This window comes from Aulonocara stuartgranti (genome assembly GCF_965226115.1).
Source record: "Aulonocara stuartgranti genome assembly, chromosome: 16".
In the NCBI taxonomy this organism is placed as follows: domain Eukaryota; kingdom Metazoa; phylum Chordata; class Actinopteri; order Cichliformes; family Cichlidae; genus Aulonocara; species Aulonocara stuartgranti.
The window spans coordinates 27,254,490-27,270,824 of NC_138952.1; the positions used below are offsets into that span (position 1 = coordinate 27,254,490).

The window sequence follows — 16,335 nt, forward strand, 5'->3', positions numbered from 1 at the left end:
TAACTATTCCCTTTTTGAAGTTTTGTGCCGTGTTATTTATCTGTTTTTTAAGCTTCAGGAGGACGTCAGTTAGCGAATGAACACAATGCCTTGGTGTTCCAAAAAAGATATAAACAAATCCCATAAAAAATAAAAAGCTATATAAAACTTAGTAATAACATTTTAATATATTTACTATCGATTCTTTCTTTTGTTTGTCTGTTTTGTCTTTTTCTACCACTAGGCACACCGGGTTATTACGAAACTCATTCATGGAGAATTCACGGCAGAATTTCTTCTGCTAACTTAATAGTGCAAAAATAACCTAAATAAATGAAACCTGTTATTGTCAGGAATTAGTCAGGAATTGTTTTCCTAATATCAGTTAGGAAAATAGGGGGCTAACCATCTCCACTTGGAATGCACTCATTTAGAGTTATTCTTAAAAAACAAAATAGTCACAACCAACACACCTTTAGCTGCCCATACCTCTGTCAGTGCGCCCCAGGGCAGCTGTGGCTACAATGTAGCTTGCCATCGCCAGTGTGTGAATGTGTGTGTGAATGGGTGAATGACTGAATGTAGTGTGAAGCGCTTTGGGGTCCTTAGGGACTAGAAAAGCGCTATACAAATGCAGGCCATTTACCATTTACCATACCTGTGTCCTAACAACCTTCAGTGCACTGAGTGTATTGGAGGTCACGCGAAACCTGGATGGAGTTGCGAGACTGGCAAAATCTCCAAATGTTTCATAAGAAACAAAAACATGTATTATTATTATTATTATTATTATTATTATTACTACTACACAACGTATAACATTGCAGTATATGTAGGCCTGCCCATGTCTCAGTTTCTTTTTCACCGTCAAATTTATGCAAATGACGCCGGACGTGAAAGCAGCTGAGGACAGACCAGTGCACTCCAAAATGGCGAATAGCAAGGGTAAGGAGGCCTGCAAAGTTATTGCATGTTATTCGGATCCAGGACGGTCTCGACACCGTGGGTGCATTTAGTAACGTTCGCGTTGCTGCTAAGAAGCCTTGAAGACGTTTTCCCGTTTCCTCTGTAGCGTTGACTGTGTCCTGGGCCGCACCATTTACAGCTAACATTAACTTTTCACCTGTTAGCTTTAGTTATGTAGTCATGCTAAGTTATTGTTAGGCCCATGAATTTTAGTAAGTTGTAATGGAGCCAGTAATGAAACTATTGGTATCTGCCTCTGTCATGATAAATCTTAAGTAAAAAAGCAGGAAACTACTAAAATTGATCGTTGAGTTATGGATAATAGCGTCCAGAATCGTATGTTGATTTTGTAGCATTAATATAACTGTGCTTGTAAGGCTTCTCGCCGCTGCATTCATTGTTATTTCATGCTAGCTGTCTTTTATTTTTTCTTGTATGTACACAAGTGGAAGATGAGATCTACGACAAGGTCGTGGATCTGACAGAATACGCTAAACGTCAGCGATGGTGGAACCGCCTTTTCGGAAAGAATTCCGGCCCCATAGCTGAAAAATACTCTGTGGCCACACAGATTGCAATAGGTGGAGTGAGTGGATGGTAAATATTCTCATTAAAATTATGCTGCCTTTAGCGTAGTAAATATGAATGGCTGAGAAACACCCCAACGCAAAATGAGAAAATCTCAAGATTTAGATGGTTATAAATTGCTCTGTGTCTCATCTTGTTTACAGTATATCTTCTGTTGGCTAATTGGACACGGATGTCTTTATTTCTGTACTGCGCAAAAATCTCTAGCCACCCCACATTCCCCTTTCCTAGGAAAATATGAAATGTGTGCAGACAGTATTTGAAACATGCAAACATATATACAGTATATAAGAAAAACAGAGTTTATACAATACTCATGACCTTTTAAGTGATCATGGTCATGAGTATTCTTCAACAGCCCGAAGTCTCCTCAGAAAGCTTTCGTCTAATTCCTTTAAGCACTCTTCAAAGATAGTTCTTCAAAGTTCTCCTTTGAATGCTGTTTGTTCCATTCTTTGTCATGATGATCTCACACTGCTTCAGTAATGTTGAGGTCCAGGCTTTGCACAATCAGTGGCTGACAGCGTTCCACTGTGTTTTTTGTTGTTGTTGTTGTTGTTGTTTTGTTTTGTTTGGGGTTTTTTTTTTTTTGGGGGGGGGGGGGGGTATCCAGGTATGCCTTTAGCAGCGTGTATGGCAGCAGTTTCATTCTTTAGTTTCAGTTTCCAAATCAAACACTTTAGAGATGACATTGGGTGGTGGATCAAAGATCATTTTCTGTGTTCATGAATTTATTACTTTTGACAAGTTATTTACAACCCAGTTCTTGTGTCATTTGGCATACCTCAGAACTTGGAAAGGAACGTCCAAAGAAAAACATTAAAAGAGCATCAGAAGGGCTGGAGAGCTACTGCTCAAGGCCGCTTTAAAAAATGACCAGGAGGCCTGGCTCTTTGGAAGTAAAATATAAGGAAATGAGGAGTAGCTCAAAATGTTTTGTACAGTATTTTGTACAGCACATATAGTGCATGCTCATCGTGCTGTTCACGTGTTACTGTAGCAGAGAGACAAAATTGTATTTTGCCATCACTTAAGAAAACAAATTTCACACTCCCAACTTTATAACTCTGCAGTTAAGGTATCTTGCAAACAGTGTCTTAGTTACACTTTATCAGTGGAACCTTTCACATCATGCAAACCTTATGACAGTGAATGGCCACCTTACAATGGTCATTGTTAGGCTAACTTGTGTCATTATTATTGTTAGATCAGCTACTAGGCTCTCTTTTCAATTTGCCTTAGGTGTGCAGGTTACCTCTTCCAGAAGGTTGGAAAAGTTGCTGCTACCGCAGTGGGGGGAGGTCTTCTGCTTTTACAGGTATTATTGCATCGCCCTGCATAAATATGTGCAGGTTAAGCTTTTCAACACATTGACATTGTTTTCATGAATCTGTCTTTCTTCAGGTAGCTAACAACAGTGGCTATATCCAAGTGGACTGGAAGCGAGTAGAGAAGGATGTCAACAAAGCTAAGAAGCAGTTAAAGAAGGGAACAGATCAGGCAGTCCCTGAGCTCAACACATTTGTTGAGAAGGTAATTTTGTTGTGAGTTGTCTGGTTGACTGTGAGATCATTTTCACCCTCCCATTACAACGAAAAAGTGACTGTGTCATATGAAATATGGTTTGTGTCTTTCAGTCCAGAGAGTTTGTGAAGAAAAACATTGTCGTCACAAGTGGCTTCATCGGAGGATTCCTGCTCGGCCTGGCATCTTAGGACCTACCGAATGAGAAGAGTTATTGGGGTTTTTTTGTGTTATGTTTCTGATGTTATAAAAAGCTATAGGGGATAATTATAAGTCTTTGCTGAAAAGTTCTCAAGTGTTTTAACAGCAAGTGACCAACAGATACCAGTTTAGCTTGGAGCTCTGTGTTTTTACTTAAGCTGCATTGCAAACCCCTCTGTTTATAACACCATACTTGTTGATATAGACATGGGACTTATTTATTAGCCCAGAATGGCCATCTTGAAACACTCCAGTTTTAACGCCAAATAATAATACATATCATGTAAATTAAATCAAAAAAGGAAACCCAGCAGAATGTTTCTGTTATTATGTATTTATTAAAAAAACGGGACAGTGTTCCAGAAGGAAAGATTTCCCATTGTGGTTGTGCACAGTTGGGGCAAATAGATTTCAGTTCACCTACACCTGGCAGGGGATGCATGTCTTTAGGGTATTCCATCAGTGCCACTGTTAATTTTTATATTTTGGTTTAACACATTATAATCAATCATCTTCAAAGTAAAAACTGGGTTACACCAGTCTTTGCGGTCTCTGTTTTTTATGGTCTATTATGTTTAGCATCGCTTTGGGTACTGAAGGCTGTGGTCTGACTATTATGTAAGTAAATAAAAATAAAGAAATATGTTTAATTGTGTCTAATTCAATTTACAGTGCAGTTTATTTAACTGTACAGATGAAGAAACCTAGTCTCGGATGCCTTTGAAGTCTGTTAGTATACATTCATCCATGCTTTGGTTTACTTTCACTTGGATTTTGTAAAATGTTTTAGTTTGCACTTATAATTAGAAACAAAAATGAGCTGCTACTCTGGCCATTTATTTTTGTATGCCCTACAAGCATAATAGTTTACAGTTTACAAGGAAACAGGATGTGTTATAATGTATTCTTGAGTCCAAGTTAAATTTTTGCAGGATGTGTGTGGCATACATTAAATTATAATTTCTTAGGTAGACACAGAGGGCTTTTAGATGGCGTAAAAGTTCAAGCAAGAATTATTTCCAAATCATCAGAATGTACAGTAAACTCTAAACAGCAAGGTATTATTTACAGGGATAATTACTTAATTACCTTAGTAGTGGTGGTTATATTATGCCAACTCTGATACTATTTGTAAACTTTAATATATAAATAGTACATAAGTACACAGTTTACGCTCTGTTGCACTTTTTAACTTGTAGGAAAAATAATGTGTTTATAAATTCTTTTTTATTTAATTGGCTATGTTAGCATCAAAATATACGATGAACAGCAATAATTTGAATATTGTTATGAAAATAAAAATATTTCATTGGTTCTTTTTGTTGCTAAGAGACGTGTCCCCAAAAGACGTTTCCATGGTAACAGACCAATAACAGACCGTTGGAACTTCAGGGCCGCTGAGTTTTATGGAGAAAGTAATCCAACAGTTATAAGTATTACCACCATGGCTTTACCGTTTCTGCCAGGGAACTCTCCCAATGAAAGAGTAAGTTTACGACACTTCGTATGTTTCTCGCAAATTACCGAGTTTCGTTAGCAGGCGACTTCCTTAGCTAGAAACTAACCCCAGGTCGCCTGTTAGCTAGAGAGCGCTTAAGCTCAGATAAAAGTGGTTGTACGAGTGGGTGAGTGATGTATGCTGTTTAGAAAGCGCTTTGAGTACTCAGGCATATAAGAACCAGTCTATTTAACATGTTTTTAATAGAAAGTGCTCAGATATACTTTCTCCTTTCTGTACCACAGCTGGGGAAGGAGAGATTCCACAAATCCCAACATTTTAACTATTCCAGTGGAGTCCCTATGCTGGTTGGGTCTGAGAAGCCAGGCATTGGAGGAGAACATTTAGTTGGTCAGGAGATTAAACCAAAGTACTCCGTCTATCCCATAGGAAGTGGTACCGGTTTACCACCATGGGTAACCTTTGACAAACAGGTGAATAATAGAAACTGATTTTAATTCTCCACTCAGACAGACATGGTATAGCTTTATGTTATTTTTTTTTTCATGTCTGTTATTAAGGTTTAAAGCTTCCAATATCTTGTGTTACTCATTCAAGTAAAAAAAAAAATTAAAGCCTGGTATTTTTTAAAGCCTGTAATCATTTCGCATTTGTCATTTGAGTAATTTTAGCCACAAAATATCATTTTGTTCTTCTAGGTTCTGTGTTTTGATGCATACTTCCAGGAGACTGTACCTGAGGCTCAGTCTGAGACGTACAGAATCAGAAAGTGTAAGATCTACTTCTTCCTGGAAGACGATACCATACAGGTTGTGGAGCCGGAGTACAAGAACAGTGGCATTCCCCAAGGTGTCTGTGATATAACAGGAAATATCTTGAGAATATTGCTTAAATTCAATTACAGCCTCAATAAATAAATAAACAATGAGACACTATGCAAAATATAAATGGAAACAGAATAAAATGAGTTGCAAATCTGATAAACTCACATTTTACTCATGATAAAAACTTGTAACATTTTTAAGAAAAAAATAAGGTCACTTTTGAATTTGATGGGAGGAAGATGAAGAAGAAGAAATTCAAATATTGCATTTTAATTCGTCTGACTACAGATGCAGTCTACTTTGCCTCTCTAAATTTTAAATGAGTGTTTGCTCAGAGAAGATGGTGGCGTTGTTCACATACAGCTTCTTCTCTGCATGATTGAGCTTTAACCGTTTCTGCCAACCATTTGTGGAAAGTGAACAGTGATTTCTGGAAGTGTTCCTGAGCTGATGCAGTGATTTCCATGATAAAACCATGTCTGTATTAGATGCCTTCGGGGTGGCAATGATCATGGGCATCCAGCATTGATTTTCAGCTTTGTCTCTTGCAAAAAGACATTTCTCCAGACAAATATGGGTTTATGAGTTTGTCAGTGATTGCATTCTGTTTTAATTTACATTCTATACAGCATCACAACTCTTTTGGGATTGGGTTTGGATTTTTGTTAATCTTCTGCTTTTTCCCAAGTGGCCCAAAAATCTGCAATATGATGAGAGTTTCCAGACTCATTTGTTACTGTGTTGGTGATCCCTGTCATAGGAACACTCATTCGTCGCCACCGTATTCCACTGCCTCCTCCAAATGAAGGCCAGTTCTACAACCTGTTCCATTTCAACATCAACCAACAGATGAAGCTGCACTCTCGCACATTCACTGTGACTGACTGTGACTCTTTCACAAGGAACTTTCTGACAAAACTTGGGGTGCACGTAAATAACCCTACAACTGTACCTGAGGACCCCTACAGCAGCCTACGGGAACAGGTGGGCATCCGAAATACATTTTTTGTTGTTTGTATTTTATTTTAACTCTTTTTTTTTTTTTTAACTCTGTCGAAATATATTTTAATCCTCCTTTATTTATTTTTTTTAAAGAAAGTTATAGCGAATAATCTATTTGTTTCACGCTTTCAGCTCAAAAAGAGTATGCAGCCACTTCGGCCATATGAGAGACATGATACGCTGAAGCAGTTCTTGGACCATGACCGCAAAGTCCTGCGCTTCTACTGCTTCTGGGATGACTCACAGAGCATTTATGTTGACTTGCGGGAGCTCATACTGCACTACTTCCTGGTTGATGACACCATAGAGATCCGGGAGGTGATCCCCCCAAATTCTGGCAGAGACAAAGTGAACAAATTTCTTCGTCGCTGCAGACTACCTAAGGTAGGTAAAGCAGCGTGATAAGAGCGCGATAACAGCTGTCGAGAAATGAGAGAGTAAAGAAAAAAAGCACAGGCAGGGTTATACAAAAGGATAAATAAGGGCTTTTTTGAGCTTGAAGTTTTGCTATTTCTTTGTTTTTGTTAACTTTTAAAGATGGTTACTCCTAACCTAAAGGCTTGCAGTGTCCCTCTTTCTGGTTGTGTTGCTTCTTTTCGTCTTCCTGCTTTCATGGAGACCTCATTCACTCTGACAGGACTGCTTTAGCACCCAGTTTCCCTCAAGCATGTAGGCTTTCTCCTCCAGTTACTGACTGACCAAGCTTAATTCATCCTGAAGGACATCCAGGCATCAATCATGTCAATGTATAACTATGTGTTTTCAGTCCAGTAACGTTGTTTGCTCCGATGCCTTTTTATTAAATGTCAGCCTTAAAGGTTGAGCAGACTTTGCCATCCAGTGGGAAATCACCGTGTCCTTAACGACAGATCTCGTTTCCTTCTTCAGTCTTATTTTGTTGATCTGCTTCTCCCTCTCTCTTTCAGTCTTTTATCCATCTTTTTATTTCTCTTACCAGTTGTGTGCATGCAGAATGGTATTTACTTATAAAGAATAATTTTTGTTTAACAGTTTCTGTATTTTTCCTGTCCGCACTTGTTTCCCTTTTGCAGCATGTTCCAGCCAAAGTCAAGCAGCCTGGAGAGATAACAGACCGCACGGTGCTCAACGTGCTCACCTCCAGTACTATGGGAAACCGCTACATACTGGACAGCCTCAAAGTATGTCCTGTCTCAGCCACGCTCACACTACAAACATGCTAACGGGATGTTATTTGAGAGGTCACTGAGAGGCTAGGCAGTTAGCGAGATTTACATGAATCTCAGAGGTTAAACCTAAAACGAGCTATTAAGACACTCGATTAGAGTTAGAGGATAAAATATGCGTCAAATTACAATCCAGTAATCCAGTCTAGGGGAAGGCAGCTTCCTTTTTCAGTTAATACAATACTGTGCAAACCTCTTGTGTCACTCCTCATTTCCTCCATATTTTGCTAGGAAATTAGGAAATAGAGGCAATTTATTGAAACATGTGTGTACATATGTGGAAATACAATATATAAGGCAAAAACAGAGGATGTACAAGACCTTGAAAGTCAAAGTATGACCACCTTTATACTTCACAGTCTGAACTCTCTTAGGTGGGTTTTCTTCTAATTTCTTTGACTATCCTTTAGGAATAGCTCTCAAAGACTTTCAAAGTTCTTCTTTGGATGTTGGCTGCTTTTTGTTCTGTTCTCTGTGAAGATGATGCCACACTGCTAAAATGATTCTGCTGAGGCCAGTCCATGACTGATAATGTTCCATTGTGTGTTTCTCTATTCAGATATGCTTTTACTGCGTTGGCAGTGTCATGCTGAAAAAGAAGCTGTTGCTAATCAAACACAGATTATGTTTGACCACACTTTTCTGTATTAAATAATAATTCCATCAATTTTCAGTTTTGCCTGTATGCAACCATCAGTCTTATCAGAAATAAAAGGTTTCCTGAGTTTGACCCAAAATAAGGTTTTAAAATGCTTCCACAGAGCGTTAATCTTATTCCACCATTTTTGCTGACATAATTTCTGCTGTGGATTTTAATACAGGATTCTTCGATCACCATGTCCCACTCCCTGTATCCACTCAGCACCAGGCTCTTAATAGATATAACCATCCAATTCATGTGTGTTTAAGTAATTCAATTCAACAAGTAAGATTCTATATAAGTTTTTGTTTTGTTTACTCATGTCATTATCTCTATTCTCACCTGCAGACCGGAGCTGTCCACGAGGAATTCTACAAGGACTGTGATTTAATCATAGGTGGGGAAGTGAATGTGTGGGGCAGGAGAGTAATCCTCGCTGACTGTGATGACTTCACCAAACACTACTACCGCGCCAAATATGGCATCGGTACGGTAAACACTACTGCAGTGCTGTTGATTTCTTTATTTGAGTATTACTAAAAATGTTTGCATTGTTTCTTTGGACAGGATTGTCAACTGAAAAAAAAAATTGCATTATGTATACACCTATGGAATAACTGATGTAAGAAAATGCTTACAGTGACATATTTTTTCCTGGGGATTTTCACTTGTGTCTTGCATTGCATTAATCTAAACACTTGGGGGCAGTAAGAGCAAGCATCTGCCAAAGCCGTCTTTCTTGTGGAGGTGATTCCTGAATCCAATGGTACAGGATAGATTTGCTTTCTGTCTATAGAGAGCGCTTATTGCTTGACGCTTATTAGAAAAACAGAAAGTGTTCAACACCACTGATGAACTGACAAAAGACACCTGGGCCTCCAGTTAAAGTTAAAGGCACTTACTCCCCAGCAGGGAAAAACCTTATAGTGTATCCTTGCTCACTGCCACCCTGGGCAGGTTTTGGGGGCTTGCTGCATTAGTCACAGTAGGAAACAAGACAGAGGCCCCGCTGACAGGTCACTGTGATGGAAGTGTCCCTTCTTGCTCTGAGTAATCAGGGGTCAGCTCAGGGATAGATGACCTGTTTCGTTGTGATCATTTAAGCTCTCCTCCTGGGTTTATTTTCTTCTTTTAAATGTTTTGTCTCTTCTTTCTTCTGCTTCCTCTTAGAGGACTTCACCCCGTTGCAGTACAAAGCTCCGCCAGCCCCTAAGCCCCCGAGACCTGTGCCCCCCTACAACGGCTTTGGCTCAGAGGAGGACTCGCTTAGCTTCTGCCAGCACCTCCTGCCCAAGCCACCACGGAAAGACTTCCAGAAATTTATGGCGAAAGACAGGTTCGATGAGTTTAAGTCACAGTCACAATCAAATTAGTGAAAGTTTTTTTATCTCTACTCTATCTCTCACTATATGTGTGTTAGTGCTAGCCCCGAACTCTACTGTGAGCCTGTCTCCACAGGTATGGCTTGGACAGTAAAGTGCTGAATTTCCAAGCTAAGATGATTACAGCTGATCCAGTTGACAGAGAGCGGGTCTTCATCATCTCCTTCTACCTCTCCAATGACACCATCAGTGTGTTTGAACGCCCACAGAAGAACTCAGGTAAAAACTTTCCATCCTCATTTGCAACAGAAACACTCGTAGGACCTGAGATACAAATCGATGACCCTCATGGTTCGGATACATGTAGTTAAGTATTACAGAAGCTTTCTTTCTACACTCTGTCCCATGTTGTAGGTGTTCTTGGTGGTAAGTTTCTGGAGCGCGGTCGTGTAAAGAAGCCAGGCCAGGAGCTGTTTAAGAGTCAGCTGTCTCAGTACTTTACAGCTCAGGATCTGTATGTGGGAGCTACCCTCTGCCTTAACAGCATCAACTTCCAGCTTCTGGATGCTGATGAATACACATTCAAGTACATGGAGCAGCATGCTGAGGAGGTAAAGAGGAAAAATAAGAAATCAGCTCAAGCTGGTTTTAGTTTTTTGTCTCGGGGGCATGAAGCAGTCCGCTTTTCCTTAAGTGCTATTATTTCCTTAACTGCATTTCGTTACCCTGTACCTGTGCATGTGCAATGACAATAAAGTTGAATTCTATTCTAATTCTATTCTATTAAGCATGTTTTCTGTGTTACCCTTTAAAGTTTCCCAGAGCCAACATGGGCATCATCATTAGCAAACTAAGGTCCCTTCCGGAGGAGAAACAGTGTGAGATCAGGAAGTTTCTGACTCTCAGTGACCCCAGCAACACTGGCTTCATCCCTTTTGAGTCGATAAGGTACAGTAATGAAGCAAAAGCACTTGCAGTTTAATCTCTAGCCCGCAAGTGTTGAAGTACGTGATCAATGTATTCAGTTCTCCAAGGTGAAATTACTGCCAGCACCTCCTGTTAGCAGAGTGTGGTAACTTGGACGAGACCGAGAGAAGGGTTCTAGTTCCCAACCATAAAGTGATGAAAAGGACAGTTGATCACTACATATGTGGAGTTTAAATAGTGATTTACTGGAGACTAATTTGTTCCTATCCAATTCTAGGGATGTAAATATAATAAGTGACACATGAAAGCAAAGAGAAATCCTGTGCACAGTATATTAAGGGTGTTTTCACATCTGCAGGGTTTAGTCAGTTTAAATCAAATTCTAAGTCGAACTCTCTTCGTTTTATGGAAAATGGAGAATAAAACAGTTAGTATGGGCCAGCTATAAATTGAATGTAAGTTCTCCATGTTATCCACTCAGCGAGAACATAACCTCAACCTCTTTCCTCTATTTACTTTTGTTGCTCCAGACACATCTGACCAATAAGCATACTACACGTTCTCACTTATTTTGTAGCAACACATTTTGGTTCACTTGGAGTTCCCCTTCGAGTTTTATCTGGTAACCAGAAACCAAATCTTCGTGTTTACATACTCATGAGCTGATTTGGACCAGAGTAAGTGAACTGTAGGTGTGAAAACAACCTTAAAGGATTGTGAGATGTGGGTTAATTCATTTGTCATCAGTTTTTGTGTATTATTTTCTCCCCACATAGGAGCCTGCTGCTGGGACTGGACTGCAATCTGTCTGAGCACGAGGTGCTGGTGCTGGGCCGGTGTTTCTCAGAGCGCGAGCAGACCCAGGTGGACGTGGGCTTGATGCTGGCTGTGGCCCAGGACTTCCTCAAGAAGAAGGCCTTTGAAGAATTCCCTAAAATGGCCAGAGCATTCGCGGATCACGATCGACACAAGTAAGGCAAAATACTATTGCAACATAAACACAGACACACACAGAAAAACACACAGGCAGATAGCGTCACAACAAGGCATCAATCGTGCAGCCTGTGGCCCCCATACCTCAGAGCAACGATTAGTTCCAGCAATGCCATAGGATGGGAACCAGATGGATCCTTAAGACCTGTTTAGCCCAGTGCGCACGCGCGCACACACACACACACACACACACACACACACACACACACACACACACACACACACAGTCTCCTGAGTCTATTATGTGTGTTTTTCATTGTCTGTCACCTTCATTTTGTTTTTGTGCATAAAATCACATATTTAATGCGCACACACTGCTCATCCACTTGATAGGACCTTTAACCCACTTTTGCTGATTTGTTTATGTGACACAAGTGTAGACACCCTTGATAGGCATCAACTTGTTCATCAGCGTCCCTGTAATAAGGAAGGCATGACAAGAACGGCGCCTCTGGACTCGCGGTCATTACTGTGGAGAATAAGTGTTCTTGCAGGACAGACATCCTCTGTTTTACACACATTGTCCAAATACGATATCACTTTAAAACGTTTTCCACTAGCACTGAATTTATGTCAGTCCTTATGGGAATTACATGTACTTTATGTTAAACTAACAACAAAGGCCAGCTCATGTTGCTGCTGATGGCACATTGTCTCTGATGTAATGTACTGGCCTCTAACCAACATGTTTTGTTTTGTTTTTTTCTTAGAGCCTTTCTCAAATGTCTCTACAAACAGCAGGCTCACAGCCAATGCGAGTCTGAACTGTAGCTGCAGCTTTTGGCTCTACCATATGTTGGATATGTTGTGCGCTTGTTTTGTTTTTTTCTTTAGGACACAACGTCTCTCCACAAAAGCGATAAGGACCATTTGTAAAGCTTTCCACCTTCCCGTGCCCAACAGCCTGCTCGAAGGTCTTCTCAGCAAGTAAGAGCCCACAAATCAGTTTAGAGTAGAGCAGTTCAAGGTCCCCTCAAAAATGTCAGAACATTTTCAGAAGGCTTTTCAGAAAGGTTTATTTTCACCGAGGTGAAGTGCAGTCCGCAATCTGTGCCCGGGATTGTTCTTGTCATACAAAAAAAATCTCTACCGAACTGAAAACCACAAAAATTAAGAAATGGTGCCTTGTTACAATCTTTTCAAGGACATATCTTATAAATATTTAAAGGTGTGTTCTGACCAGAGTTGTTTTTTTTAATTGCACTTGAAATTTTGGTTTCTATTTTCAGTTGGTTTCCAGTGTGCGTTTCATTTTTTTGTTTCAGCTTGATTTATTTAGTTTCAGTGTTTAGACTCAGTTTTGTTTTTATTTGTTATTATTTGTGTTGGGGGTATTTGACTGGGTAAGACATATAAGACATCAAGTAGACATCCCAATCACAATCTGCACTAACATCTCCTGATGGTTGAGAAAACTACATTTTAAAAATCTTAAAGACAATTTCTACGTAGTTTTTGGCTGCTTTTGTCAGCCCAGAATATTGTTTGGTAGTTTCTGTTTTCTCTGAAGTCTACATTGTTTATTTTTATTCCACATTAAAAAAAATCATACTTGGCTTTACAGTTGTTGTTACAAGTTGCGAAGAAAAGTTTTGAAGTAGTGCAGATAAAGTGCAGAAGATGGGTTAAACTTGGCCCAGGTGGTGTGAATACAGTCCAATATGCATCCGTGCAAACTGAAAATATTTCACCTTTCAACAAAAAATGTATGAAAGCCACAGAGATTCTGACTCAGACTGGATTTTCCAGAAGCCACAGACAAACAGAAAGTACATGATTATTGTAGCACCTTTGGGGCAGCTGGAACTGGAAGAATAAGCAAAAATTGCAGGAGTCTGATAATTAATGTGTAATTCCATCTGTGACTTATTTTTGAAAAGGAAGCAATTCTTAAATTTTAGTTTGCAAAATGGTTCAATAAGCTCCAGCGACTGTGACCATGAAGCACAAAAAAACAGTTTCTCAAGTGGATGGCATCTTTTATTCAGGTTTGCAGATGGAGATGAGATTGACTACTATGCCTTCCTTGCTGGTATTAACTGGTTAGAGCACCCTGCTCCACCCGTGATGCCTGAAGACACCTTAAAGGTGAGAAAAAGCAGGAACTATAAAGCAAATAAAGCAAGAAGAAAGAGTCAATTCAGTGAGAGACAGTAAGTGATTTCACAGCATGTGCACAGATTTTTTAAATAGGGGTAACTGAAAATGAGTTTACGTTCTCCTCTAACCTGCAATCACTCAGTGGATGAGTGAGCCAAAGGCAGAATCAAGTGAGCGGAAAGGAACAGTCATCGGATAAGAAGACAATTTGTGTGTGTGTGTGTGTGTGTGTGTGTGTGTGTGTGTGTGTGTGTGTGTGTGTGTGTAAGGCAAATGTCTTGAGAGAGACATACATACAGAGGTGGTCAAAAAGAAGTAGCTCTTCTCTTCTTCTCTCTTTTACTTGTATCTTTCCTGTGTAATACAAATTCGGCATGCTCCGCTACAGCCAAATCTAAGCAGAAACAGGTGAGCAGGAGAGATATTCACCAGACTTGCGTGAATAGAACAAGAGTGAAGGAATCTGTGTATGTGCTCACGGTGTGTGTGTGTGTGTGTGTGTGTGTGTGTGTGTGTGTGTGTGTGTGTGTGTGTGTGTGTGTGTGTGTGTGTGTGTGTGTGTATACTGACACTGTGCTTAATTTATTCTCCATTTTCCTCTGCCATGGTTTCCAGCTGCTTTTTTCCTCGCCTGCTTCTAAGCCCAAACTCATTGCTCAGTCTCTGCTCAACTACTCTGCCGTCCTAAAAAATCTCCAAGGCAAACCCTCGAAGAGACCAAAAATGGCCACTGCACCTTTTTAACATTTTTTAAGGTGTCAAGAACAACAGGAATGTCACGTTGGCAGGTCCAGACAAACTAACTTCTCCTTGCGTGCCTTTTTGGTATTTGCTGCATTCCAGCTCGCTGTTTAGCATTGCTGATTTTCTTATTGCCTCTGCTGTTATCATTCTTTTGTTCTGTTCATTTTACTTTATCTTGGAAACAATTTTAAAAAAAAGTGGAAAGTGCTAAATGGCACTTTTGTAAGCAGGATTTTCCTTTGTTTCCTAGGGTTTAATCAGTATAATGGAGGTAAAAGACAGCCCTCAGTTTTGTTAACGTTTGAAAAAGCAGTGCTATTTTAAATAGCCCTTTTGCTACACTCTGAAATGTTTCATTTGTGCAAAAGTGCATAGTCAAGTCATAGTGCAGAGTCAAGCAAATAAAAGAACAATAAAGGAGAGCGTTATCACAGAGAAGCACAAACAGTCACAGAGGAGAGAAAGAAATAGTAAAATAAAGCTGGACACCAGAATGATCAATTATTTACAACACTAAGTATTTGAATCTGCTCAAAGTGACGTGTGTGTTCCTGTTCCTGTTTCCAGTTTGAAGTCGATGTGGGGTTTGATGGTGGCCGAGCAGCCGTGAAAAACATCAACTACTCTGCCTTCCTGCAGGATGCATTCAGCTTGCCCTCAAACAGCAGTGACACCTCAGCATAGACACATACCCTTACCCCATGGACACAAACACACACACTGCTCATTCCTCAATTAAAGGACATGGTACATCACATAACCAGCCTCTTGTGTTTTCATCATGGGTCACAGTGAAGATGTGTAAAACCACAGGAGAGGTGGTATGCATGTGTGTGTGTACAGTTTGGCAGCAGTGGTTAAAGCGCAAAGCTAAAACAATTGAGTTAACTGGAAAATTGGTGCTTTAGGGGAGAGAAGTTGTGAGAACACAGATGTTTTTTTTTATGTACTTGCATGTGTTAGTGTGTGTTTGCGATTTGGTTTGAACTTAACCAAGATATGGTTGAAAAACACATGCTGGCCAGAGCTCTGCTCACAAACATATTGATTACACAGTATTACCTTTACAAGAAAAAGCTGACATTTGGCAGTCATTTTGTTAATGATACCATGTTGTGTCTGCCTTGCCAAATGATTAAACTAAAGGACAAGGACATAAAAATTTTAGGTACTAAACTTTATCATTTTAACAACTAAATAAGGTTGTAAAGATAAACATGCTACACGTTGTTCAAAGTCATCAGTGATACTCCGAAACCTAACCCTGGGAATTCAGAACATGTAGTTAATGTTTTCGTGAAATTCCTTTCCCAAATCTTGGCAATGATGGAATTTAGAAAACAGTCTGACACACATCAGAAACTATTCACATTTTTACAGGGTTATGGTAGGGTTAGGCTGATGACTAAGCCCTCAGAGGTTTAAGCTGCTTTAACCCTTTGAGGGCTAAGGTTAAGCCTAATTACAGCTCCCGCAGCCTCTGCAAGCTGCTTCGCAACCCTACCTCTACTCCAGCTCTTCCATTTCATAGTATTTATGTTGTTTCTGACTTAATCAGTGTCATGCTTGTTGTCACTGATGCCTGCCAAAGATAAATTACTGCAGACACGGTGGTTAACACATTTGCCTTGCAGCAAGAAAGTCCTGTATTTGAATCCACCAGCTGGCTGACGCCTTTCTGTGTGGAGGTTGCACATTCTCCCTGCATGGGTTCTCTCCAAATGCTCTGGCTTCACCGCCCAGTGCTCCACCCAAGTCAGATTAACTGGTGTTCAAAACTGGCCACAGGTAGGAAAGTGAGTGTGAATGGTTGTCTTTCCGTTGATTTTGTTGACAGACTCGCAACCTTAATTCATAAGAA

General features: G+C 40.0%; 2 protein-coding genes across 2 annotated transcripts; both read left to right on the forward strand.

Moving 5' to 3' along the window:
- The first annotated feature begins 835 nt into the window (after positions 1-835).
- fundc1 (FUN14 domain containing 1) lies at positions 836-3,908 on the forward strand. Its single transcript, XM_082509376.1, has 5 exons — positions 836-924; positions 1,392-1,542; positions 2,776-2,851; positions 2,938-3,066; positions 3,171-3,908. The coding sequence occupies exons 1-5, from the start codon at positions 855-857 to the stop codon at positions 3,246-3,248; spliced, it is 504 nt and encodes a 167-aa protein (XP_082365502.1). The 5' UTR covers positions 836-854; the 3' UTR covers positions 3,249-3,908.
- Positions 3,909-4,011: 103 nt separating this feature from the next.
- Positions 4,012-15,234, forward strand: efhc2 (EF-hand domain (C-terminal) containing 2). Its single transcript, XM_082509363.1, has 15 exons — positions 4,012-4,744; positions 5,002-5,190; positions 5,416-5,566; positions 6,302-6,525; positions 6,676-6,927; positions 7,596-7,703; positions 8,737-8,875; positions 9,559-9,724; positions 9,847-9,989; positions 10,125-10,321; positions 10,525-10,658; positions 11,414-11,608; positions 12,465-12,557; positions 13,619-13,718; positions 15,042-15,234. Exons 1-15 carry the CDS (start codon positions 4,703-4,705, stop codon positions 15,156-15,158), a joined length of 2,250 nt encoding a protein of 749 aa, XP_082365489.1. The 5' UTR covers positions 4,012-4,702; the 3' UTR covers positions 15,159-15,234.
- Positions 15,235-16,335: the final 1,101 nt, after the last annotated feature.

What these genes read in the sequence shown, in the direction of transcription:
- efhc2 (XM_082509363.1), top strand. Translation starts at nt 4,703, where the DNA reads ATGGCTTTACCGTTTCTGCCAGGGAACTCTCCCAATGAAAGA. An exon ending in GTCGCTGCAGACTACCTAAG is followed by an intron (nt 6,928 to 7,595) that starts GTAGGTAAAGCA and finishes TCCCTTTTGCAG; the next exon opens with CATGTTCCAGCCAAAGTCAA. An exon ending in AAATTTATGGCGAAAGACAG is followed by an intron (nt 9,725 to 9,846) that starts GTTCGATGAGTT and finishes CTGTCTCCACAG; the next exon opens with GTATGGCTTGGACAGTAAAG.
- fundc1 (XM_082509376.1), top strand. Translation starts at nt 855, where the DNA reads ATGCAAATGACGCCGGACGTGAAAGCAGCTGAGGACAGACCAGTGCAC. An exon ending in ATAGGTGGAGTGAGTGGATG is followed by an intron (nt 1,543 to 2,775) that starts GTAAATATTCTC and finishes AATTTGCCTTAG; the next exon opens with GTGTGCAGGTTACCTCTTCC. An exon ending in TCAACACATTTGTTGAGAAG is followed by an intron (nt 3,067 to 3,170) that starts GTAATTTTGTTG and finishes TGTGTCTTTCAG; the next exon opens with TCCAGAGAGTTTGTGAAGAA.